This window comes from Ambystoma mexicanum, chromosome 6q (assembly GCF_040938575.1).
Source record: "Ambystoma mexicanum isolate Mex_15411 chromosome 6q, UKY_AmexF1_1, whole genome shotgun sequence".
Taxonomy (NCBI): domain Eukaryota; kingdom Metazoa; phylum Chordata; class Amphibia; order Caudata; family Ambystomatidae; genus Ambystoma; species Ambystoma mexicanum.
This window is the reverse complement of record NC_090937.1, coordinates 872,939,569-872,967,298: the sequence shown is the minus strand read 5'-3', so window position 1 is coordinate 872,967,298 and position 27,730 is coordinate 872,939,569. Positions and strand designations below refer to the sequence as shown.

Genomic DNA, 27,730 nt, shown 5'->3' with positions numbered 1-27,730 from the left:
CCCAAGCTGAGGCTGTCAGATCAGAATTAAATGGTTAACTATCTCAAGACTGGGTTTTAACTTTGAGTTACCTACATCTTTCAGTAAAACATATAAATGACACAGTTTATAGGTGGATTTTGACATTTCTTACAGAATCAGGCCTTTCAACAAAACATGCTTTAAAAACAGGCGATTTTGCACTTCCTTCCTGGAAAAAGCACATTACTGAGTCTTTTAATTCAGATTTTCCTCTGCAGCACACATACGTTTCTGTCTGCACAGTTGAAAATGTTACATGTTGCCATTTTTAACTGCATTCCCCCCCCCTCCCTCCCCAGAACTGAAAACAAATGTTATTGGGCTGGTTTTTCATGAGATACATTTCTTAGCTGCTGTCAGTCACTGAGGCCCGGCTCCTCTGATCTCACTGGATGATCTGTAATTCTTTTACTCTCAAGGATTCACTGGAAAATAAATGGATCTAGCACCAAAAACAGCACTTTGAAGGTTGCAGAGCTACATTTTAAAAGGCATTTTTGATTTTCAGGACAATTCTGCTGCCTTGCTCCATGTTGAATGTAACAAAGCCCACTGGCATGCTCCTGCAGTGATAACTCTGTTTTCACCCCCACTTTGACTGTGTGTGGCAGGGTTGCAGCCTTTTGTGGTTGTGACCCAAACGCAGTTTTGCCGATTTTTGCACGCATCCATTTTTGGCTGTTTCTTTCCTCATTTGTAAAGTGATGCAGTGGGTCACATTGGAATGGGTCAAAATATCCCACACCTCGTATACAAGGACCTTTGTGCACGTTTGGTCAACAGAGTCGGGGGAGGAAGACCAGGATGTGTTTGCAGGGACCCGCCGGATACTGCCACGCGTAACGATCACTTGTTCATCTCAAGGTGGCAGCTGTGGGTGGGCGACGTGTATTTGTCACTTTGGGCCTCATCACAAGTTGGGTGGTATCCCGGTGGTATTCCCGCTGCGATACCGCCCACGCTAATAGCCCTACCTCCAACCGGTCTGGCGCTATTAGCGCCAGATCACGGGTTTGACGGAACGGTCCTTCCACATTCCCCATTGGGCCCATTCGGGAATTCCCCATTATTTTCAGCGTGATTACCATCGACGGTATTACTGCACGGTAATAGCGCAGAAAATCAGCAAATTTCCAGCAGATTTCCCCCCAGCTCAGAGCTGGGGGTAAATACTACCAAACCTGTGAGTTGGTGGTCCCTTAAATGCGGTGGTAATTTCAATACCGCCGCATTTAAGGGTTACCGCCCAACTCGTGATGACCCTGTTTGTGTTGGTATCCCCTGTGTGTGTCCATACGAAACCTATCAAAAGGTGCTGTCCTTTGATATTGCCTTTGAATCAATTATGCTCTGCTTTTGCCTGTTCACAGATCCATGTTATATGCCATACATTGTGTTCACTGCATTTCCAATTGTCCCGCTTACATGTAACATGATCATGCCTAAGTGAGCGAAACACTGTCAATGCGAAAATTATAAATGAAGACGCAAAATAAATCAAAGGAGATTAGGTGCACATAGTACGTGCTGTGTTTTCGACAAGTTAGGTCTGTTTACAAATGGTACATAACCTACAATATCAATAGTTTTAGTGCCAACAATAGAGGCAAAGACTGTTAATGGCGTGGTTTGTGGCCTTTGCATCACTGGTGTATATTAATATGTCCCCCTCTCTCCTTTTTGTGCCATAGGAAGCATCATTGGTCTGAAAGGCAACCATGGGCAATGTGTGTACAGTGCCAGTAAAGAAGGACTGGTGGGCTTCTCCCGCTCTCTGGCCAAAGAAGTAGCCAAGAAGAATATTCGAATCAATGTGGTGGCCCCAGGTTAGCTTGGAAACTGTCATCCTTCAGTAAATGTCTAGCACCAGAAATGAAAATGCTCTTCACATTATCAACACAAGCCCCTTGTGCACTGTACCCTCACTTCAAAGCTATCGCGTTTCCTATGCATTTAGATCATGGTCTGGAAGGAAAAGCCTGAAGCTGGAGGTTCTAGAAGCAAATCCCTATTAAAAGGCCTGCTTGACAGGGCCATTCCAGGTGTTCCTATCAGCTGTAATTCTGGAATCACCTGAAGCTGTCTGGCCACTTCGGTGTACCGAGAGGCTGCCGCTGAAGGGGTGCACCTTGTGGCTATCACATCAAACGTTTGTTTCACATAATTGCAATAGCTACTTTATCGGACACAGTGGAAAGGAAAAATGCAAATACTGTACTGATGCCCCAAGTTAACCCTTTGTTTTCACTGGGGGAGGGTTGGGTGGGGGCGGGGAGGGGGTGGGGGGTCGGGGGTTGGTGTGTGTGTGTGTGTGAGAGAGAGAGAGACCCTGCAATTTAGTGGGGTAGTTAAAAACGACCCCACCTTAAATATGAGATGCCCAGTTGTGCAGCCCATGCCTACACTGATGACATCACATATGAAATCACTTATGTAATAATCAAAGACATCACTGGAAACTAGGGCACACGGATCAGATCACTGATGACATCAAGTATGGCACCACTTTAGGGATCACTTATGCCATCATTGATGAAATAATTGGTCATGACTTGTGATCTCATTGATGGCATCCTTGGAACACACATTACAACTGAAAGTGAGAGAGATGCAATGTTTTAATTAAAAATACTACTACATAAAAAACCTAATTAGAGCGACTCAAGTGCTTTGTTCATGTCTTAATTTCACAAGCTTCAAATAAATAAATGTCACTTTGTAGCCATCAAATTCTAACAGTAACAGTACTGAGTCAGATAGCAATAGAAGAGTCTATCTTAATTAAACACATACCAGTCTGGTAATTTAATTTGAATCTCTCCGTCATAAATTGATATATTTTGCTTGACACCATTTCAATTAAGTTGAAACTCAAATAATTTCAAAAGTAGTAACTGGCCTTTACAATATGTCAAAAGGCAGTCTGTGTGGAACCAGTCACATAGTCTTTCAAAGCGTTGTGATGAAATAAAAAGATGTGCGTAGTGTAACAATAACTTTGCAGCACTGCACAGATGGATATTAATATAAAAGCAAAGGAACAGTTCACCAAATAGATTTCTTTATTATATCAGAAATGTCTGCTCTTACAAGCCAAACATAGCCATGTGCAATGCCAAATGGCTATGCTTAAGTAAAATGAACAGGTAAAGGTCAATAATTTGGCAATATGCTTCTCAACTGCTGGCTATTACTGCATAAGGTAATGCCCCTGGGGCCCATAGTTACATGCCCAAGCGTAGTGAGGGCCTTGGTGAAGGCCCTGGGGTTATTACCTATGCGGTAATGGCCCGCAGTTGAGGGGAATATTGGCATTAGTACCCCGGCCCGTAAGACTGGGTACTAATGCATTTTTTTCCCGGCTGCGAAACATGTTGCGATTTGCAGCCGGAAAAAAAGAAAGGAAAAAAAGTATTTAAAAAATAGCCACCGTAGACAGAAACATTTAGTCCGTTTTCTCTTCCCGCGGCCGACTTAGTAAACAAAGAAAATGGCCACCATGGAAGGGGAGAAGGGACTATGTGTAGCCCATTCTCCCCTTCCATGGCGGCCATTCACGCACATTGAAAAAAAAAGTAAACAGAAAAAATGGCCACCATGGAACAGGGAGAAGGGACTAGATGTGTTCCCTTCTCCCTTTCCAAGGTGGCCTGAAAGACAAAAAAAAGAATTGCGAAGACGGCACGAGGGACGCAATAGGTGCATTTGTTTCATTGAAAAAAAACGCTGCAGGTACTAATGAGGAATACATGCTTCATGTTTGGGCTGCCCTAGGTTGTTATGATAGAGGAAGATGATGGCAGTTGTGTGCGAAAGTTTGCAATCTTTCTACTTGAAAAGGAAACTGGAGCTTTTCTGGATCTTGAGGTACATTTTGAAAGGCATGACATACTGAAAATATTTACTTCCCCTTTGGTAGCATATACTACATGTCTAGCTGTAGAATGTTACTTAAAAGTCTTTAAATATAAGCCATGAACTCTTTATGCTGACATTTACTTTGCAGTGATGTAATAAGTGATGTCATCAGTGTGCTGTTGGGATGTGAAAGGTGGTAGATCCAAGTTAAGGTGGCTTAGCTCCCAACACCTGTGTTAAACTAGCACCTTTTTTGTCACGTCAGCTAAATTATTTTCACAAAATTTAGAGGTTTCTTTTTGGCTTACCTGATTCACCTTCAGTTTCTTAACTAACATTTTCTCACTGAATTGTAAGGGTATTTTATTGTGCTATATTTCACACTACCTGTAATACTAATATCACAATTGATGTCCTATTCAAAGTTGGTACATTCTGGCTTACCATAACTGGTGAATTTCTGATGTTTTTTGGTTTTACTTGTAACCATAACGTCCCTTTAACAACGTTTTTTCATTGAATTTCATAGGTTTTTATTAGTGCAACCTAACCATAATGTCTCTTTAGCAATGTTTTTTCTGTGAATTTCATAGGTTTTTATTAGTGCAACATTACCATAACGTTCCTTTAACAAAAATGTCATGGGCTTTTACCAGTGCATGCTATTTTCCTACAACTTACTAATATCATACTTAACCCCAATATATCAACATTTTTATCCAATTTACAAAGTTTCACCTTAAAACTCTGCCATTTCCCACCTTCTAGCATCATTTTTAACACATTTGTATACTTTTTGCAACTTTTTCAACTGTTTTTGCGTCCGTCGACGTCCGTGAACATCTGACGTCATTGCGGACCTTCCGGACTGTGCCATGTGACCATGCGCACACGCGCGGCAAGATGATGTGTCCGCGAACGCGTCGGCACTTCGCGATTGGTTCCGTGCATCGAGGACCGTTCAGAACTGCATTTTCTACTGATTTCAGAACTTTCAAGCTCAAAATTTACTCTTGCACAGCTCCTGCACCTATTCTTACTCATTATCCATTAACAATCTAGTACAAAGCACAGAGCACATACTTGGAAGAATATTAGCAAAACTGCTATTTATCTTAAAAATGGCATCAGCTATCCACCACCACTGGCTGGAGGACCTTCACAACAAAAAAACACAGTACTTCTAAAGACAATTATGAAGAGCAAGAAGATGTGGTAGAGGAAGTGCCTTCCTCAAGCACCCAGAGAGAATCATGGGTGGGGCAGTTCTTTACCACTGTTGGGAATGTACCAAAGGCTAAAACTACCAAAGTGAAATGCACTGAGTGCAACTTTGTAATCAGTTGAGGACTACCTGGACAGTAGTCCTACGTGACCACCTCCATGCGCCGCCACACCAAATCCAACCACTGCAATGCTCTCAGAAAGGTTGTTCCTTTCTTAGCAAGTAGTAGGCTGTCTTCCTCCACCAATACTGTAACCACACAGCCTACTTCTGTGGTACACAAAATCCCACCAGCTACCTTGCATACAATAAAAGATGCTGTTGATCCATGTCTTTCGAAGACAACAGTCCTCTGCATATACTGCAACACACCACTCTGCAGGGAGAAGCAATTTCAAAGTGATTTTGAAGCTGTAATCAAGGAGCATGAGAAACACAGCCCCCTACCACAGAAGTAAAACACGTGCAACATCTTGCCCTATCCACCTGCCCCTCCATATTAGTGCTTGGTGCCTCTTCTCTCATTTCCCTACCCACATTACGTTCTAACCTCTCCTGCAAAAAACAAATGCATAAAAAAAAACAACAAAAGAAAGGTTCCTATAGGAACCACCTTTCACAGTTAAAAAATAGAACTAAAAAAAGATCTTCTAGACTCCTTCTATTTACATTTCTCAGTAAAGTACATAGTCTCAATAAGATTTTCCAACATTTCCTTTAGCATTTTGTGTTATGCTAATGGGAATAATGTGGCGTTCATCCCCCATTCCAGGGACTGGAACGGGGGATAACGGCCCGGCAGCCCAAGTTATCGGCCCAAGCAAAGCGAGAGCAGATAACAATGGCTGCACACCGGTATCCCCCATTCCAGCCCCTGCAATGGGGGATGAAAGCCATTATCACCCCGGGAACCCGGGGTGCTAAAAAAAGGATTTTTCTTCCTACACTGGAACATCTGCGGCATTCCGCTGTAGGAAGGAAAATCCTTTTCCAAGATGCCCACCATGGAAAGGGAAGGCAGGGCTCCGTACGTAGCCCCTCTTCCCTTTCCATGGCAGCCTGCAGAAGGCAGAGAGAACCCTATGACCATATTACCACAAGCTTATTTTGTTTTCCCTTTCATACCTGTCCCACTTTCGAATAACTTTACCACATAGCCGGTCTCAGGTGCACATGACCACTTCAACCCCATTTGTCGTCCCTCATGGTCATGGCCAGTAGCTAGATTTTCCTGGTCATGACCTTATGCCATGACCCCGACAATCTGGCCACTGGCCATACCTCAGTCACCAAAGGTATATCACTATTTTTTGTACCTACATTATGACACTTGTCAAAAAATAAAACATGGGCACATTTTGTGTCAAAATGTATGTACATACAAGAGTCATATAACTTAGCCCCCACTTGACAAAATCCATTCAGGCTTTACACAAACATTCAAGGTTGGGCCTATAATCTTTCTGAAAACGTTTGTCCACATTCGTCAAACGGCGACAACGTAATAAGCCATCTAAAAATGTTGAGATCCCTCCTCTAATTTAGCCCCTTCTTGACAAAATCCCACCAAACTTTACAAATACAAATATATATAGATCTATAATCTTCTTGCAAACTTTTGTGTAGCTTTGTCAAATGGCACCCCATTTATAAGCCTTCACAATATTTTGGGATCCCCCTCTACTTCTGTTCCCTCTTCACAAAACACCTCCGCACTTTCCAGAACCATTCAGAATCAGCTCTAGAATACAATTCCAAAACATAATACAGTTTCATTGAGTGGCGCCAAAGTTATGAGCCATCCAGAAACTGCTTTTCACCAACCCTGTAATGCAGAAATAGGCATGGATGTCCCCGAACATCTGAAGTGCGGACATCACAGGACTGTACCCGAACATCTGGAATGTTAGCGCACTTTGGGGATGAAAAACACCAGTATCTCATCTCATCCTCATCACCCCCCTGACCTCCCCAGAGATTGTTTGATGAGTTTGACAAGTGCAAGTTTACAATTTTTATATGCCTTTTATACATATAGAACATATGCATTTCATGACTTTATGGCAAACACTCATACGCAATTTATGTGCCAGACACTGATGGCTTACACCACATGCACTTATGCCACACACACTTACAACTTGCACACTTATGACACACTCTTATGACACACTCACTCTCAACAGACACACACTGAAAAGACACGCTATTTCGCAACATGCACTTACAATACACGCTCTTACCACGCACACATGACACATAGACTTATGACATACTCACCTATGACACACATTTTTCATATGTATATGAAAAAAAGTATTGGAGATGTAAATTGTTTACATGTTCAAACTGTAAAACGTTTACACACCAGACACTTGCCCACCAAACAAGTATATGCCTGACATCATACACTCCGTGGTAAGCCAGAAGAAGGAATCAGACCAGAGGACATATGTTTCAAGAGATTTTATTTAAACTAAAAGAAAAATGCCTCACTGACCCTATTGCTAGAGGGAGATTCCCTGCCTAACAAACTAAATGAAGGTGCTCGTTGATAGTCCAAATGAAACTAGTCATCTGTCTGAACCTATCAGCTTACAGGCCCTACCACTTCGACAAAAACGTAACAAAAATAGTTACAGTGCCCTACACTCTTAGTTTTACGAGAATGTATCTTCAGGTATCCAGGGGCCTTCCCCTGGGTCTAATTCTAGTGTTCAAATCTCCTTACAGTTCTTCCAAAAGAAACAGTTCTTGACAATCAATCCACGGTTCACAAAAGTTCTCCAAATCTACACACAACCCAAAAAGTGTTAAGTTCCTGAGAAGAAAAAATATCCAAGTGTCTTCAGCTGGAGGGTTATTTCCCTGTTCTCTCTCCACCACTTATCTGGGCTTCTCTTTACAAATGTGGTGCCTCTGTGCTTCTCACTTATCTGTTTATCTGTTCCTTATTACCTATATTGGGATATGTTGGCTCCCTTGGCTTTGTGGTCAGGATAGTCTTTATTTTGCCCACACTTGCTCTCTCCCCTCTGTAAGTCTCTTGGATATTGGCAACCCTCATACGTTCAGGCTTGTAGGGTCTGCTACAGGAAGTGTGGGACTCTTCAGCAGCAGTGATGTATCCCATGGCTTTTGTGAGAGGTTGTTAGAAGCAGGAGTTGGACACATAGGTGGCATTTTAAGAACTTTTATTAATGATATTCAAAGAACACCTAAATGACCCTACTCTTTTGGGATAACCCTGCCTAATAAGTAAAACTCGAGTGCTCATTGCCAGGATAACTAGAGTCTGTCCTCTGTCCCAAACTCCTACTCTGTCCCTATCACTATAAACATGAGCTAAGGCTACACCAAAGATGATCAGGAGGATGACTCCCTCCTCCTGATAAAAGGAAAACCAAATAATAGTCTCTTCTTCAAAGCGGTTCCTCTGAACCAAAGAGTCACCCAGGAGGACGACTCCCTCCTCCTGGAGCAAAAGCAACACAACCTTCTCTTGAGGCAAAGGCAACACAACCTTCTCTTGAGCCTGTTCCAACGAAACCAAGATCTATCAGGAGGATGACTCCCTCCTCCTGATGCAAAACAAACACATTTCTTTTTTTATACAGTTTGCATCAGCTTACATAGCATCTTCCAAACTTCTTTCTAGTGGACATGGAGTTTCCTTTCCTCCCCCTGGTATTTGCAGATTCCCAAATAGCAGCCTTGTTGAGACCACTGGGAGGGGGGAGATCCCTCCCGATGCTCTGTGTCCAGTTTTGGATGCCAGTAGTATTGGGGTTACCACTGGGAAGAGGGAGATTACTCCTGATGCTTAAGGTCTAAACTTGGGTACCAGTAGTGTTACTGTTACTACTGGGATGAGGGAGATTACTTCTGATGCACACGCCAAAGTCTTTCCTTCCAGTACCTTTGATGGGACTAGTGGGATGAGGGAAATTACTCCTGCCGCATTCCTCAATGATGAAAGCCTTCTCATGAGTACTGTGCCAAGGAAGATTACTTTCGATGCACTCTTTCTTATGAATACTGGAATGAGGGAGATTACTCCTGATCTGATGCAACCTTCTACACCCAACCCCATACCGTGTCTCCTGGGGTCCCTGTTACCTTCTCGTGGAGGCAGCCCCGTCTCTGGGTCTTTTTGGGGTGTTGGTAGTGGTTTTTGCCTTTCCTTGCTCTTCATCACTCCACCCTGCTTGAACGGGGCCTGAGAGCTGTAGGTCTCAGCGTTGTTGGACCACTAGGTCCCCTTCACAGAAGTCACTGCATCTCCACTCTGCCTCCAGCTGCTGCTCTGGTCGGCTTTTCCACCTTCTTGGGTCTGCTCCGCCGACTGCTTCTCACGGACCTGCAGCTGTGACGTCTCCTGCCATGTTTGAACTTCTCTGGGTTTTCAGCTTCCTTGCTGGACTCTCTCTGAATCAAGTCCTTTGTCAATTTTTATACTTGATATCTTGCACCTCCCCATCACACTGTCAAGGTCTGTCTTTTGTTTCCATGGAGTGATCTTTATGCGTCCTCTTGGCTTCCTAGCCTCAGTACTTGGACAAGACTTTGAAGAGTGTCCCTGGCTGCTCACATCATGGTTTTTACTAAACTCTACTGGTGTACAGGTAAGGACATCACAATACATGATATTGGTACTTTCTGGCAAATTAGAGGGGTTGACCATGGAGCTTGGTGGTTTGAGCAAAAGAGGGTTAGGGAGTTCCTGTATGGATCATGAGTCAGTTAGCAGCCTCACCTCCCTAGCCTCACAAAGAAGCGCTCCCCTCTGGAGAAGTGATGTCATCCCATGTGTCATCATACTTTCTGTTCGTCTTGCTTGGATACAAGCGGTTGTTGCTTTCTGCTCGTCTTGGCATTCTTATTCCCCTTCGATTGCTCATCGTGAGTGAAGAAATTACTCTGTTCCATTCCACGGTTCAGCGGCACTCCTCTCTGCTGTCTTGTGAAGAAGTCACTTTGTTCTTTGCCCTTGGTTTAGGCTGCTGTTTGCGGGCACTTGGCCCACCACGTTTGTGAGGTTGTCATGCCTCCAGGTCCTGCCCCGCACTTCTCTGGTCCTGCCCCAAGTTTCTATGTGCACGGTGGCGTCTTTCTCTGAAGTTCGCTTTCCTCCACACCACCACCGGTTCTGCCGTTCCACGTGGTTCTGCCATTCTACGACGTAGCTACATCAGAGCTTTGCCTCTGCGTATTCTCTCTCCTCCTCCTCCACTCCAACGTCACTTGCTCTTAATTCTTGTTCCTGTAATGAGAGGGGGTGTACCGTTCATCATAAGATGTTAAACATATGGAAAGTTCAACATTCTTTGAAGTCCAACACGTAGTACTTTTGTTCATATTAGTTAATCTCATGTAAGCAGATAATACTTGATTTATAGAGACTTCCCCATGGGAATAGGAGTCCTAGTCCCTTGAAGGGGAGTCCCTCCCAGTGAGGTCCCGCTTTCCCAAACCCCTATGGAGGGTTTTGCTTAGCAGACTCACCTCCCTAGACTCAGAGGGGGTTGCTCCCCCTCGGGAAGAAGGGACATAGTCTGCAGATTTATCACATACCCCTCCCGTTAAGCGAGAGGTCTCCTCTTCGGCAATAAGAGGTAAACAGCCTATGAAATTCACGATTCCTTGTTCTTTTCCTTTCCGATGCTCCACAAAAAACAAAAAGGTTGTAGATCCAAAAACCTTCTCATAACCCAAGCATAAGAATCCTTTCGGAGACTCATCGAAGTTACACTTGTTTCGATCAGTTAATAGTCAACGCTGACTACTGCCAATTTGACGGCTATAGCTTGCAACTCGACGGTGGCATACAATGTTTCTCTTGGAAATAACTTCTGCTGGTAAATAGGACAGAATGTTCTATTCGGTCATGCTCCGGGGAAAGCACAGCTCCCAAGCCCACTTTGGAGGGGTCTGTTTGAAGTATAAACACCCGGTTAAAATCAGGCATCTTTAACATGGGTCCCTGACAGAGTATTTTCTTGAGGCCTTCAAAACTCTTTTTCTCTGCTTTCCCCCAGATACATTTCTGGTGCTGGGAGTTCTTTAGTTTATCTCTGAGACTGGCAGCTAGGGTGGAAAAATTAGGGATAAACCTGAGATACTATTCTGTCAGTCCCAGGAATGCTTGGAGGTCCTGATTTTTCTTGGGAACAGGTGTTGCTAGGACTGCTTGACCCTCTCAGCCTGTTGTTGGATTAGCCCATTTCCCATAAAGTATCCTAGATACTTCACTGCAGATTGTGCTAAGAGGCATTTTTCTGGAATTTGCACGCAGGCCTGCTTTCCAAAAGGCACAAGTTGTTTCATATAGGTGGTGCATGTGTTCTACTTGGAATCACTATATCATCCAGATAGGCCCCTGCAAAATCAGAGTAAACCCTCAACACTTTGTCCATTAATCTCTGGAATGTGATGAGGGTCCATGCAACCCCAGCGAAAGTACTTTAAACTGGAAGGGTACCTGGGGTGCAGAACACTGCGTTCTCCCTATCAGCTGGGTCCACAGGGACTTGTCAATGTCCCTTTGTTAAATCTAGGGGCGAGATGTATCTGGCTGACCCTAGTTTTTCGATGAGTTCGTCTATCCTTGACATAGGATAATTATCAGAACTCAGGATCGAATCGAGTTTTTGAAAATCTATGCAGAATCTCCAGCTCTTATCTGGTTTTGTCACTAAAACTATGGGGGATGACCCAGGACTCACCTCGGGTTCGGTTATATCCACCTTCACCATAGAGGAGAGTTCATCCCTCGATGATCTGTCTTCTAGCCTGCAGTATCCTATTTTTTTTGTATATATATTTTATTGTAATCAACAGGAGTATTGCATATCAGTTGCAGTATATTTCAGCATTAGACATGTGATCAACAAGGTATGCTTTTAACATTTCTTGAAGAGACAAAAATAATTGTAAGAACAAATTTAAAAAAAAATGCCCCCAATAAGTCCCCCCTCCCCTTGTGACAGCTCCCCTCTTCTCCCCTCTCCTGGATCCAAGCTGTTTGGGTAGGTGAGTAGTCTGACCAGAGTTATCAGTTCGCAGTATCTGTCCATCTGGTCCAGTAAATGAGGAATATTCTACCCACTAGAATGAGAAGGCAGGTTAAGACAGAGTAGGATGGGTTGTGTATGGGACCGAATGTGGTTCGGGATTCCCCTCTGTGGCTTAGTCTCAAAGTGTGCTGTTGGGCGGTGACCAGCTTGGTCTGGCATTCAGTGGCCGTGCTAGGAGTCAGGGCTTGGTGATTTCTTCTCTGAAGAATTCCACAAAGGGGAGCCATTGCATGTCGATGTGCGTGTGGGATTCCATGAGTATTGCTGTGAGACTTTCCATCTCATAGATCTCTTTTGCTTTGCGCAGCCAGTCTGTTTTTGTGGGGAGAGTGTTTGCCTTCAATTTTATGGTTATGCACACACGCGCTGCTAGTAGCAGGTTTCTGGGCATGTGAGGAAGGATCGGTATTGCTCTCCACTTGCTCAACCCCAAATAGCACAAGAAGTGGAGAGGGTTCCGCATGTATGCCCTCTTTGTGGTGGATCCATCCCAGGATTTCTTTCCAATATGTTTGTATGTACGGACAACTCCACCACTGATGCCAGTAGGTGCTTATTTGGGGGCATCCCCGCCAGCAATAGGGGGAAATGCCTGTCTACATTGTGGCCAAGTGTTGGGGGGTCAGGTGCCACTGTGTTAGGATTCTGCAATTGTGAATTTTGTATTTTACTGCAATGGAAGTTTTCCATACCGCTCTATGTATTGCTTCCCACCCCTCATGATTGTCCTCCCATCCTAATGCCTCGTCCCATTTTACTTTTGTACGTGGTGGAGGCAGGTGACCTCTGTCTAAGAGGACCATATATATCTTTTTTATGAGGCTTCTTGTGCCCTGGCGGGTGTTCAATATGCTTTCAAAAGGGGTGAGGGGGCGCTGCAACTGCTTTTTCCATTTCCTATCCGTCAGGTCCCCCTTAAGTTGCAGGAATGGGAGCGGCCTAATCCCCAGTACTTGCTGAGCATTTTCTAATTCACCCACAGTTAGGAAAGCCCTGCCTTTCCACATTTGGCCTGCTCTATTTAGCCCTTGTTCGTATTGTGCTTTGAAGCGTATGGGGTCTATGATCGCGTCTCTATTGGGGGTAGCCCAAATGCACCTAGGAGGAGATGGCTAGGTGGTGATTCCAGCGTTGGTAGAGTTTTTCGAGTTCCATATTAACCACAAGCCCTCTAAGACCGGAAGCTCTCGTGCCTTGCGTGGGATGAATTGGGGGGGAGGGGAGCCCACAGTCATAGCGTTACCGCGGTGAAGATGCAGTTTTTTAGGTGGACCCACTGTTTGGTGTTGGACTCTCATGTACGATCCACAAGGATTCGCATCTGTGATGCTTTGTAGTATTTGTGAAGGTCAGGGTATGCCAGTCCCCCTTTCTCTTTTGGGAGGATTAACGTACTATAAGCAATTCAAGGCTTTTTCCTTTCCCAGAGGAAGGCCAAAAGGGCGTTCTTGGCCTTGGTAAGGAACGAGTCCGGGAGTACGATGGGGAGGGATTGGAAGAGGAAGAGAAGCCGCGATAGAATGTTCATTTAAGTGGATGTTAGTCTTCCCGCCCAAGAGAGTTTCAGCTTCTCCCAGCGTTCTAAGTCTTGTTGGATCTTGACCCAGAGCGGTTTGTAGTTGGCTTGGTATAGATCTGTAAGTCGCCTGGTGATCATTATCCCCAGGTAACGTATGCTGTCTTGTGCGATTTTGAGGCCCCAGTTTGCTGGGCTAGAAGCTTGCTGATGGGGCGCCTCTACAAGGGAAAGGGCTATTGTTTTGCTGCAATTCATACGGAACCCCGACTGGGCTCCATATTCTTCTACCCTGTCCAGGAGTGCGGGAATCGATTGTTCGTGGTGAGTGATATAGACTAGCACATAATCCGCAAATAAGGCTAGTTTGAACTCTCTGCCACTTCTCACTAGGCCCTTAATCCTGTCGTCCTTCCTGTTGTTTTGGGCTAAGGGCTCCATAACTAAGACGGAGACTAATGGGGACAGGGGGCACCCTTGTCTAGTTCCTCTGGATAGTGTGAACTGGGGGGATGCCACACCGTTGACTACAACCCTGGTGCTCGTGTTGTTATACAGAACCCAGGCCAGCTTTCTGTAGGATCTGAGTCATGAAGCGCCACTCGACTCGGTCGAATGCCTTTTCGGCATCAACTGAGATTAGTGTGGGGTCTATGTCGCGTTCGTCTATCGATGCCATTAGGTCCAGTGTCTTGCGGACGTTGTCAGCTCCTTGCCTTTCCTTCACGTACCTTACATGGTCACTGTGAACCAAATGAGGGAGGACCTCGTTCAGTCTGTTAGCTAGGATGGTGCCATACATTTTTGCATCAACGTTTAATAGAGAGATCGGCCCATAAGAGCCGCAATCCAGCTTATTGCTGCCCTCCTTTGGTATGACAATGATCCTGGCTTCCGTGAATGATGGTGGAGCTGTCCCTGTGGCCATGATGTCGTTGTACAGAAGGGTTAGGAAGGGGATCAGGCCTCCTCTCAGTCTTTTGTAGTATGTTGGGTTGAATCCATCTGTAACCGGTGCTGATCCTGCTTTCAGGTGAGAAATGGTGTAGCCGACTTCTTCCAATGTTATGGGGGATTTCAGCTTTTCAAGATCTGGGGGTTGAACACGGGGGTATGTGATACCAGCCAAGAATTCTGTGTTGGTCTCTAATGGGGGATTGCAATCAGAGGAGTATAGTTGTTGGTAGTATTGGATGAAACAGTCAGTGATATCAGTTGGGGTAACCAGGGTAGTACCAGAGGGAGAATTTATTTTGAGAACCGCTCTCTCAGCTCTTTGTTTTCGGAGTCTGGCTGCGAGCAAGGTGTGTGCTTTATCCCCTTTCTCAAAGTACCTCTGCTTGACATACTTGAGTTGAGTTAGAGCCTTTTCCTGACAAATGTCTTTTAATTCATGTCTAAGGTTTCTAATTTCATCCCTGTTTTCAGGCATATGTCCTCCCTTTTTCCCCTGGCCGCTTCCTTGTCTTTTATTTCCTGCTTGATTTTGGTTTCCCTGAGGAGTTTTACTCTTTTGACCGAGGTCCCTTGTACAATTAGCAAACCTCTGATGGTTGGCTTTGCGGCTTTCCACACTGTTTTGCGCGGGATCGTCCCCATATCATTTCTTTTAAAGAAGTCTCGTACTTCCTCGTCTAGCGAATCCCTAAAAAGCTTGTCTTTAAAAAGTGAGTCGTTGCACGTCCATCGTTTTTCAACATGCCGTCCTGGGCCAAGGTCGAGATCAATGGCAACCATGTCGTGGTCGACCACCCTATCACTTCTATTGTGGCATTTTATATCTGGTATTCTAGGTCTCCCTCTAGGAAAAAGTAATCTATAGGTGAGAAGGTCTGATGTGGGGGGGAATAGAAAGTGTATGTTTTATCTAATGGGTGCTGGGAGCGCCACGGGTCGACCAGCAAATGGTCGGAGATTAGATTTCAGAAGGCTTTCCTGTCTGTTGGGGGACAGGCACCTTGTCTATAGGATCTCCAGTCAAGATCTGGGTCCATGATGAGGTTAAAGTCTCCTCCACAAATTAGGAGCCTGTTCTCTCCCCGTCTAATCTTGGAAGGGCTCTTTGGAAAAAGCTAGTTGTTGTAAGTTTGGGGCGTTTGCGGAGCAAAGGGTTATTGCCCTGGACCTAATGGATCCTTGTATCATAAGAAACCTTCACCCGGGTCTCTCAGTGTTTGTGTTATCTGTTTCTTTTCTGTCCCTGATGCCCACACTGCTCCTTCTAGATTCCTGCCTCTTGGGGTGAATACCTCTTTGCGACCTAAATTTGGTCCCCTGCTCAAAGAGAATATCTAGTTTGGCCTGCTGGAATGCCCTGACCATCATGGATCTTTTTTGCGGTGAGTTAAGGCTTTTAACATTCGGGGTTCCTATGCGAACAATGTCATCTGCCATCTAAGTTTTGCGTTGTGTGCGTTATCTGGGGCTGCCTGTGATGTGTCTTCTTCACTTGAAGGAGGGAAGCATGTTTTAAGTCAGCATGTGGGTTGTGGTTGGGCGATTTGAATGACTGGTTACGCGCTTTAAGCTCCTTTTTGTGGTGTGGACTACCTGGATCGGACTCTGGAGTTTTTGTTGTACCATTAATTGTTCCCATACCCTGCGTGGACCTTCGTGTGCCCCCTCCCCTTCCCCTGTGTCAATAGAAAAATTGGAGATAAAAAAAAGAGAGCTGAAAAAGAAAAAAAAAGAGAAGGAATTTTCCTATCATTGGAGACACCCTAGGAGTAAACATAGGGCCACACAACACAACGGGGTGTGCCCCGAGAACCTTTTCACCAAGTATAACTTCTAGTCACTTTTGATGAATGGGTGTGCGCAATGGTAGCATATTCATTTGCCCAGCCTGACTTGCGAAACGTTGCGGGTCCCTGGAGAGGAGGCGGGAAACGACGCCTCAGCCTCGGCTGCGGGGGGTTACTCTGCCCTTTCTAAATGTTCGAGGGCTGATTATTTTCCGACCGTTGGTGGTGACTCGAACTTCTCATCCAGGGATTTATAGTTATGCAATGTTCGCTGCTCCTCCCCACCATATTATGGGGTGTTTAATCTGGTGAATTTCCTCTTTCTTTTGAAGCGAGCTCTTTGTGACCAGGGTCCAGATGTTTTCCTGGTCGGTTCCGATGAAGACGGCATCTCTTCTCCCTCCGACCACCCCTCTGCTCCCTGCAAGCCTCTAAGCACGTTGACACCTTCTTCTCCTGGATTAACTCTGTATCCTTCGTCCCCATAAAAGAACGTGAGCGTGGAGGGGAAGCGCCTTCTTTCTAAATGTTCGAGAGCTGATTTTTTTCCGACCATTGGTGGTGACTCGAACCGTTCTTCTCATCCAGGCATTTGTATAGTTATAGTTATGCAATGTTCGCTGCTCCTCCCCACCATATTATGGGGTGTTTAATCTGGTGAATTTCCTCTTGCTTTTGGAGCGACCTCTTTGTGACCAGGGTCCAGATGGTTTCCTGGTTGGTTCCGATGAAGACGGCATCTCTTCTCCCTCCGGCCACCCCTCCGCTCCCTGCAAGCCTCTTAGCACGTTGACGGCTTCTTCTCCTGAGATAACTCTGTATTCTTCGTCCCCATAAGAGAACGTGAGCGTGGAGGGGAAACGCCATCTGTATCTAGTGTTGCGCTCTCTAAGCCATGTTGTTAGTGGTCTACAGGCTCTTCTTCGGACCAATGTCTCAGCTGAGAGATCTTGGTAAATGCTTACTCTCGAGCACCCAAAATCAATGAACTCTTTATCTCTGGCCTGTTTGACTATCTCCATCTTGTGTCTGTATTGGTGGCATTTCGCCAACACTGAACGTGGGCCACCTGGGGGGCCTCCTGCTCGGTGCACCCTTTCAAATTCTAGTTCTGCGGTTAAAGGAGATGGCAGAAGGCCTTAATTTTTCTTTCCAAGGTAGCTGGGGTCTCATGGGGGCTTCTTTAAGGCCTTGAATCCTAATGTCCGCTCTTCTCTCCCGATTTTCCAGGTCATCTATCTTTGCCTCTAAGTCTTGGTTTCTCTTTTCAAGGTCTTGGAGTCGGCCCTCGGTCTTGAGTTCCATTATGTCTGCCGATTGTTGATAGTTTTCTAAAGCCTATTGTCTTCTGTTTTGTGTACTTTCTCCTGGAGAGCTGCGACTGTTGTAGTCATACTGGTTCTGAACAGGTGGATTTCATCAAGTAGAAGACGCACGTCCGCTTTGGTTGAAGCCTCCTGATCTCCCCTCGGGATCTGGGGGATCTCCTGAGATTGAGAGGCAGCCATCGTCGTGTGGGTTCAGCGAAACTCTTGCAGTCTTTAGATCGTTCAGGGGGCAATCTCACTCTGCATGTGCCTCTCAATTGCTGTTCTCTTTCAGGAGTTCTCTGTTGTCTATCTGTTGGAGGCGTTATGGAGGCAGAGGTGTCTTCTTTTGTTTTGATGTGAACTTGTGTGCCTCTTGGTGTTGCTTGCTTTCGTGAGGATCTGCACAGAACTTCTTGCGGGGGGAGGTCGTTGGGGTCTGCTGTCAGTTATGTAATTGGTTGCGAGAGTCCTCTGATTGGGAAGGGCCTCGGGACCGTTGGGTTGTCAGCTCCGGGGCTTCCCCTTTGTGGCTTGTCTGCCTGCAAGCTAATCCGCTCTGGGTGTCCCACTGTGTCTGGGCGGCGGGGGAGCCGAACGCTTCCTTCACAGCCAGGCAGGATGACCGTGACGCGGTTTCCGCACTGTCTCCTGTTCCCGACCGGGCCACGTGGTGTGTCTCGGCAACGGTCTTGATGAGGCTGGAACACCGCAGGCAGGAGCCTCCGCTGTAGTTGCAGCGTTTGTCTCGATGCAGCACCCGATTTTCTCTGGGCGTCGGTCCATCTGCTGCTGGCTCCTTTCTCTCCGCTCTGATCTCTCTGGCTCTGCTTGCGGGCTGGGCAAGCGCTGGTACCCCGCTGATTTTCGAGGGTTGAAACAGAGCTACATGCTCAAGTGCCCATTTCGCCTGCGCCCCCTTGTGGTCTCCCCTATATGGTTTTTAATTCACTGTTTGTCCGGGTGGACTACGTATGAAATGGAAGAAGTTGTGTACTCGACCGGGCTCTTCGGAAATTGTGCTAGTAAGTCACGGAGGTCTTCCTGCTGCTGAAGCGATACATTTCTGGGTATAACTGAACATCTCGTTTTTGGTCCGTTAGGAGAGTGGCCAATCTAACTGTAGTGTTTTCTATTGGATCACTATTCCACCCCTTCAGAAGGTTTATGTGATTATATATGGGTCTTTTGGCATCGCTATTCCTGGGGGCGACCACATAGTTTAGGGGACCTTGTTTTCCCCAGACTTTGTAGGGACATACCTAGAGACCATTATATTCTTACAAGTTGGTAACATCACTAAAACAGAGTCTCCTATGCAGAAGGAGTGGGTCACAGCCTGTCTATGCAGTGCCTTCTGGTGTTCCTGTGCTCTCCTGAGATGTTGCTTTACAATCTCTCAGACGGCAGCCATATGAGACTTGAGTTTTTGGGCTGTCTGAGAAATGGGTAAGGTAGCTTCTCTTTCTTCTCGGGTCTCCTTAAGCATATCTAGGATGTCTCGTAGTTCTCATGCGTATAATAATACAAAGGGGGAATATCCCAGGGATGCCTGGGGTGTTTTCCTAACAGCAAACAGAACCCACAGAATCATCACACCCCAATTATGGCCATTTGTCTCAGCTAATTTGTGGAGGATCCTCTTTAGAATCTGATTAAATCACTCCACAATCCCATCGGTCTGAGGGTAGTACAATGAGGTGTGCAAGATTTTGTTTTGTAGGATTTCCATTCCCTCCTGCATGTGTTTGGACATGAATGTAGTGCCTTGATACGTAAGGATCTCTTTGGGGAATCCCACCCGGAAAAGGAAAGGGAGTAGATGTTTGAGGATTTGTTGACTGGTGTTATTCCTTGGCAGAAACACTTTGGGATACTGAGTAGCATATTAAACTATGACTAATAGAAATGTATTCCTCAATTTGGATGTTTGTAAAGGTCCTACGGTGTCCATCACGATGCGGGAGACTCAATACTCCGTAGTGGTTGTAAGGGGGCAGAGAGTATCAGAGTAGTTGCTGTTTTCTGACAGATATCACAAGCAGCAACATATTTATTTACATCCAAGTATACCCCTGTCCAATATTATCGAGACACCACCTGACTTTGGGTCTTCCCTATTTCCTGATGAGCTGCAATGAGGTGTGAATGTGCCAGCTCTAAAACTATTCCTCAATGACTCCTGGGGATTACTATTTAGCTTCTGGGAAGGCCATCTTTCTCAGTATCCCCTCTATATAGTAGTCAATTTTTGATAAAAAAAGAAAGATCTGTGCTATCTGTGGCCCTGGTCTTCTGAGATAACCCTCCCAAAGGTTTCTATAAAGACTGGGTGATTCCGTTGTGCAAAAGCCAGGCCAGGAAAAGGAGGCGGCTCAATGGATTCTTGTCTACTGGGTTTAACAGGAAATGTCAGCCTCACTGAATCCTAGGGATCCTCTTAGAGACTCTGTTAATTCTTCAACCTCTTGGGTACCCGGAAGTAATGCTTGTTCGAATATCCCTTGGACTACCGTACGAAGCCCCGGCCTTGACTACATACGATTCAGATCCATGATTATGTAGGATGACTTTGATCTCCCCTCTCTAGTCAGGGTCTACTATTCCCACTTTGACATCTAGGGAGTGTTGCTACGCGAGCCCAGATTTGCTTGCCAGACGAATATAGGTTCCAATAGGTGGGGAAATGCTAATGCCTGTGGGTATTAAGCAACATTTATGAGAGGGTATATGTATTTTGTCAGAGTTAAATAGGTCAAATCCTATGCTTTACGCTGTAGCCTGATTAGTAGTTTTTGAGTTCGACAATAGATGCCGAACTAACATGGGCCCCATCCTTGTATCAGGTGGTACCAGTCCCACTTCTAACACCATATGTGGTAAGTCAAAAGAAGGACTTGGACCGGAGGACATAGATTTCAAGTGATTTTAATTAAATTAAAAGAAAAAAAACCTCACTGACCTTATTTCTAGAGGGAGATTCCCTGCCTAACAAACTGAACTAAGGTGCTGTTCGATAGTCCAAATGAAATAGTCCTCTGTCCGAACCTATCAGCTAACTGGCCCTACCACTTAGAGAAAAACGTAACAAAAATAGTTAGAGTGCCCTATACTCTCGGTTTTCTGAGAAAGTTTCTTCGGGTATTTCAGGGGCCTTCCCTTGGGTGTAATTCCTGTATTCAAATCTCATAACAGTTCTTCCAAAAGAAACTGTTCTTTTCAATCAATCCAGGGTTCACAAAAGTTCTCCAAAACTTCACACAACACAAAACGTTTTAAGTTCCAGAGAAAACAAAATGTCCAAGTGTCTTCAGCTGGAGGGTTATTTCCCTGATCCCTCTCTACCACTTATCTGGGCTTCTCTTTACAACATTCAGAAATTGAGTGCCTCTGTGCTTCCCACTTATCTGTTCCTTATTTTCTATATTGGAATAGATTGGCTCCCTTGGCTTTGTGGTTAGGATAGTATTTCCTTTCTCCCAACTTGCTCTCTCCCCTTTGTAAGTCTCTTGGATGTGGACAACCCTCGTACCTTCATGCTTATAGGGTCTGCTCCTGGTAGGGTGGGACTCTTCAGCATCAGTGATGTAGCCTAAGGCTTTCCGTTCGTCTTGCTTGGGGACGAGCGGTGTGAGGAGTCAGAAATGTGAGGTGGACAACCTGGTAAAGGTTTTTCATAAGATGCCATTTTATTAACTCAAAAAGGTTTGATAAATGCCTCACTGTCCCTACTCTGTAGAGGATTTCCCTACCTGTTATGTTATGTTATGTTATTTGGTATTTATATAGCGCTCTATATATCATTGGTATGACCTACACGCGATGGTAGGTTGAATGCCCTCGGGAACCCCAGTCCAAGTCAGTCGAGGGAGTAGGGTGTGATAGATGCTTTGGTGCACCGATTATGTGCGCCGCTGATGCGAAAGCCTGATAGTAGCTGCATCCTAGCATTAGGTGTGGTAGTATTTGATATCAGTTGAATGTGTGCAGTCTGGAGGGAGTTCACCAGGTCTTGGTTTTGGCTGCTTTGGTGCCTGTGTAGGACACTTATGTGTGCATCTAGGCCCGAATTCCGTCGGTATAGCTGTGTTTTATCAGAATGTTGAGGTGTTCATGAAGTATTGTTCGTATGTGAACAGCCAGGTCAAATTGATCGAGCGGTCTAGCTGCGCTCTAATTGTGTGTTGGTGTAGAGTAGAGAGTGAGCATAGTGAAATGAGAGGTGAGTGTCTGGGTCGAGTTCTGATCTAAGGAGCTCTGTATTCCAGATTTCACACGCGCGTTTGTGATTGCTGTGTTCGGAGTAAACTTATTAGAGATTTAATAGGCACTTTCGGTGGCGTCATTGCTCCTGATCTCATTGAACATTTGTCATCGGGTTGTAGGTCTCAGTCGCCTTAGATGGTCTTAGTCGGTTTTATGGAAGGAGCCAGGTTTTTAGAGCTTTGCGGAAGGTCATGTAGTCCATGTGCCAGGTGCTTTCACTAAGATTTAAGATGAGCGCTTCAACTTGAAAGTTATTCTGCATTCTAATTAAGCAATAAATCCCAACGGGCGTGGGCATTACCGGGTCAGCTAATGTCCTAGGGCTGAGCCCCAGGGCATTACAAGACTCGGAAATGCCCGCGCCAACATGGGATTATTGCTATTAGCATTCTGGCATGTGTTACCAGAATGCCAATAGTCTTTTTTCCATATTGACAAATGGCGTGTTGCCGTTTCTCAACTTAAAAAAATTACAGAACGAGATGGCCGCCGTGAACAAAGAAGGGAACTGCATGTAGTCCCTTTTCACTTTCCATGTTGTCCATTACTGTAACAGGGTTGCACAGGGAACAACATGTGTTCCTGGTGTCGCTGAGAGACAAGGAAGCTTCAGGTAAGTGGGGCTGGATGGGTCTGGGTGAGGGATGTGCAATTTGGGGGTGGGGCAAAGGGGACATGGAGGAGCGTGGGCCGCACTTATATGCTGAAGATGGCAGCCTCATGCTTCTTAAGAGGCTCGGAACAAGTGCTTTGCAATGAGGAAAAGACCCTGTTTCCGAGCTTCCTGATTGGCTGGGAGGCTGCCAAATTCCCCTGCAGCCCTTCAGGGTTCTGATCACACATATACTAAATATATGTCGTGAGAGATTGATCAGACCGTATTAGGTGGGACAACCAAATAGCTCTAAGAATAAAGTTAAACCGTGTGTGTGTGTGTGTTTGTGTGTGCGAACGCACATGTGTGTGTGTGTCTGATCCTACGAATTTCAGAAAGAAAAGGGAATTGGAGGGAAAGGATTTCAAGGAGGGATACTGAGAAGTTTTGAATGCCAGTATGGGACTTCTGATTTTATCAAAAATTACATTAAATTGAATGTGAGGCAAGGTCAATTGCCAATAAAATGATGCCATTGACTCTAGGGGAAGGAGCGAACACCAAACTGGACAAACTGTGAAACAATCACATCATAGGAGCCATTGAATCATGATTGGTGATAGTGACAAAGGCAAACTAGTCCATATAAATGTGTGTAGACATGAGGTACTTCAATGCCAGCATATGGGATGGCGACACCTTGTACCAAACATTTAACAAATGTTAGCAACCATCAACCATGAGCGTCACCTTTGATCTATTATCCACATACTACCAAACTGAATTGTGTGAGCAATACCATCATTTGACATAGATTGTAGCACTAATAGGAGCATACAGATATCACTATATGCCCTGTGGGCCAGTGTCTGCAGCACGGGTGTTCCAACAACTCATAAAAGAACAGTTTGGGGGAATGTGTGTTACCTTCTTCCTTCAGAGACAATATTCTGGTAATAGGGAGAAACATCGAAGAACACAATGCTTGCCTCAATGGTTTATTCAGTGTAATATGGGCATATGGTCAAATTCTGAACTTCAGAAGTGACAGAAAAAGGGGTCAAGGAAGTGGTATACCTTGGGGACCTTATTTGTGATGATGAAATTATTCCTAAAAAAGATGTGGGGAACACAGTTCTGGCATTTGTTACCCTGACAGACAAAGACCAGTTAAGGCCATTTTTCATCTTTGTCGATTATTATTCGAAGGACAAAGTCATCATTGCCAGGAGAATCATTCAGATGTGGGAGATTCTTAGAATTTGTGAAAATTGTGTGTGGTCTGATGCTTGTTAGAAGGAATTTGAGGTTCTCAGTGGCTTGTGGGAGCTATATGCCAAGGCACAGGGAGGAAGGGAGGCAACCATAGAAATATTACTGGTGATTTTGTAAGGGTAAGGGAAGCCAGTCTTGTGGCGAAAGGAATATCCAAAAGGTAGGTTTTACCTTGGAGTGTAGCAACCACTAATCCTGCAGAAGCATATCAGACAGGCAGTTTGCTCCCCAAGAGGGGTGGAATCTCAATTCTAGAGAATGTTGCTGTGCCCAGAGGTCCAAGAGAAGTACTGTTGTCTTCTTCTACTGTTTCTCTATCCCTGTCCCTCCACCTTTCCCACTTACGTCTAATGTGCATTCCTCGCTGTATGCAGGGGTAAGGGTGGTGTTAATGATGTGCATTCTACTGGCCTGAAATGGTATGACACCCAAGTTCTGTGCATCACACCATGACATAACAGAATGTTTGCATTGGAGATGAGTCGGTTGCCGCTGCCATAGATGAGGCTGGGAGCTAGGCGCAGTGCTTGGATAAACCCAGTGGGGCCTGCCTCAAATGGAAGCCTCGAGGGGGCTCCTTTTGTTCTCTTAAAGTTGCCACCGCAGTAGAAACCAGAAGATATAAATGGTGACAACTAGCTTCTTCAGTAAAGATTTACATTCCAGCTGACGCTTTTCCTGACAAAAGATCATTAGGGCTCATAAAACAGATGTGAATCCGTTATCATGATTATAGTTAGTAGTAAGTGCATTAATCTCCAATGCCTGCTCCCTCTGTGCATTTTAAATTCAATTAATTAATGCATAAAGCTCGTGTCTTGACCTTTATGAATGTAACAAATAAACTGAGTTGAATACAAATTGCTTCATTAAGGGTATCTTTGCAGGAGTATGAAGAATGGATTCCACTTACACAGAGACGCTATATTTCTTGTTCTCTAGGTTTCATTCACACAGACATGACGGCGCACTTGAAAGAGGATCAGCTCAAGGCCGTCATCCCTCTTGGAAGATTCGGAGAGCCTCGCGAGGTTGCCCAGGCGGTGGTCTTTCTCCTGGAGGCGCCATTTGTCACAGGCCATGTCCTGCTGGTAGATGGGGGCTTGCAGCTAGCCATGTAAAGGACTTTGGGGCCGTACAATGTCATGTAACAAAGTCATGCATCCGTGGATAAACCTTACTCTCTTTGTTTCTAGTTGTAAGCGATGTTGATAGGAGGCACATTTTTGTTGTTGTTGTTAATGGCGTACACATATTCAGTTATGATTGTAATGGCAATGTGAACACTTAGCTCATCGATTCTGTATTGGTCACATTTTTATTGACGATGTGACATGTTGATTCCAGAATGCTCCCACATAAAAGTGTACTCAGAATAAGCAGGAGTGAATTTCACAGTAATTATGGGTTGAGACCTTACCATTAATGTAATTATTACAAGGTCGCGGATCGAGTTGATGAATATGTCCGTTGTTTCAAATGCCCCTCGTTCTACTATAACTGTGTTGTTTTAGACACCAACAACAGCTAATACTGACAAACTGCTCAAAATGGTTCCACCAATGTGCTCTCTCGGTGCAGTGTTTTGGAATGTGTAAACCGGCCGTGTACTGAGAATGTTGAACTAGGAGATTAATGGGAATGTTCAATTGGTAGCTTATTGGGAAAGCTATGCTTAATGAGAATGTCAAACAGGGAATTTCAAACCAGGAGCTTACTGGGAACTGTTTGAAAAGACTTATGGCATGCTTTATAAAGACATATCGTATTATATATGACCAGTCTGGATTTAGCATCTTTATTATCATGGCATACCGTGACATGATGCATTATGGCACATCATATCATGAGATATCCCGACACAATGTTGTGTGACACGATCTACGTGACATAACATCACACAGAGCATGGCAGGCATAGTGACAATACTTGTACTGGTGGAGAGGTCAGTGCTAACGCTGGTGAAAATGTTGCCATTGTGTTGGAGCTAAAATTAGCAATGCAGATGCAATGGCTATTGTATTGTCTTAGTGCTGGCGGAAAGACAAAACTATTTCTGGCACTTGCAATGGAGCAAATCAAATGTTGCAAAACCCAGCCATATTTAGTAGATTCCTTGTGATTGCAGCCAGAGCAAATTCAATCACTGCTCCAGCGCTGAGACAAAGTGCAAAGTGTCTCATTGTGTATGGGATGTGACAAATGATGTAAGACGACCACCATCATTTTCCTAGAGGGAAGTGCAGCAGGAGGTAGGGTCTAACCAGTCTTGAGTGCTTACTGGGCCATGCAGAGTCGGGGGCCGGGTCTTTACTGCTGTATCCACTGCTGGTTGCAGCCACGCTGTTTATTGAGTCAGAAGACTACCATGGACAGCACTGGCTTTTGTTTATGGCATTGGGAGCGGACGTTTAAACTGTTTGGGAAAAAGCAGTTACGGCCTGGCTGTGACAGAATGCCATCTGGTGAGGGTGGGTGAGGGTGGGAGAGCTTGCGCTGTTTTGATTTTTAGTAATATGTTTAAATAGGTATAAAGAATCCCTATTAACATGAAAACATCCTACTCCACCAACGGGGATATAGATATATGTAATACAATAATGAGCAAGATGATACGTGTTGTTTACTTGCCTCCAACCCCCTCACACAAAAACTCTATAAGGTTTTCCAGCATCACTAGTCCTGAAAAAATGGACCGTCTGCTATAACTGATTTACACAAATGTATAACAAGTTTATTATTCAAATAATTTAAACTGAATTTAGGGGATCCATTCCCGACGCAGTCGCTAATTGGATGGCTCCCTTGATAAACCTGTTGGCCCGCTCCACGAGCCCATTGGCTTGGGGATGATACAAGGCTGCTTTCTTCTGATGGATGTTGTGCTTCTTCAAGAATAGTTCCATGTCTCTGGATATGAGTTGTACCCCGTTGTCCATTACTAACTCGCTGGGGAGCCCTTCCAGCTGGAAGATTGCGGTAAGAACTTCTATCATGGTGGTCATCGTGATGTTGGGAACAAACTCGGCTTCGACCCACTTTGATAAGTAATCTACCAGCACTATGCCATAGCGATGTTCAGGTGCCATTGCTTCCAGTGGTCCTATAAAGTCCAGGCCTACTTTTGACCACACCGCTTCGGGGGTTTCAGTGGGAATCATGGGTGCTTGTCTGATTTTTAGGCGCTAGTCACTGTTGTGACACCCATGGCACCTCTCAATCATAGTGCGAATCTCTTGATCCATAGACGGCCACCAGTAGGCTTCCCTCAGTCTGCGCCGTGTCATGGTATTTCCCAAATGGCCTGGATGGGCCCTGCACAGGATGGTTTTCCTCATGCCTGTGGGTGGAATTACTTGGTCGGTCTTCATGACTATGCGGTCACTCTCAAAGATTTCATCAGCCACTTTCCAATATGGTCTCAATCCTGCACTGCTCTTTCATCTGGCTATCCTTTCTTGACCCATTCTCTGATTCGCGTCATGGTGGGGTCTTTTCCGTCCTCTTCCATCCAATGTCTCTCACTCAGCTCTAAATAGTCTGGGGCCTTGAGGTCAGTGATGGATGCCACAATACACTCTTCCTGCAAGAAGGTGGTGGCATTGTCTTTTCCTTCTGGTAGTCGTGACATGCAGTCTGCCTGCAAGTTTTTCCACCCTGAAATGTGTTGCACTTCGAAAGTGTATTCTTGCATCTTGGCAGCTATGCGTGCTAATCTGGGCGTCGACACTTTGGTGCCACCTGGGCTGAGCATATGGATGAGCGGTTTTTGATCGGTAACTAACTTGAACTTCGTGCCCCACACGTATGTCCTGAAATGTTCCACAGCCCATGCACACGCAAGCAT

General features: G+C 45.1%; 1 protein-coding gene across 2 annotated transcripts in view; it reads left to right on the top strand.

Moving 5' to 3' along the window:
• CBR4 (carbonyl reductase 4) overlaps positions 1–25,661 on the top strand; it is a 287,767-nt gene extending 262,106 nt beyond the window's left edge. For both annotated transcript variants that reach the window (XM_069631392.1, XM_069631391.1), the window contains exons 5-6: positions 1,713–1,847; positions 24,826–25,661. In XM_069631392.1, the coding sequence (XP_069487493.1) occupies positions 1,713–1,847; positions 24,826–25,004 (314 nt within the window). In that variant the 3' untranslated portion in view covers positions 25,005–25,661. The remainder of the gene's footprint in view (positions 1–1,712; positions 1,848–24,825) is intronic.
• The last annotated feature ends 2,069 nt before the right edge of the window (positions 25,662–27,730 follow it).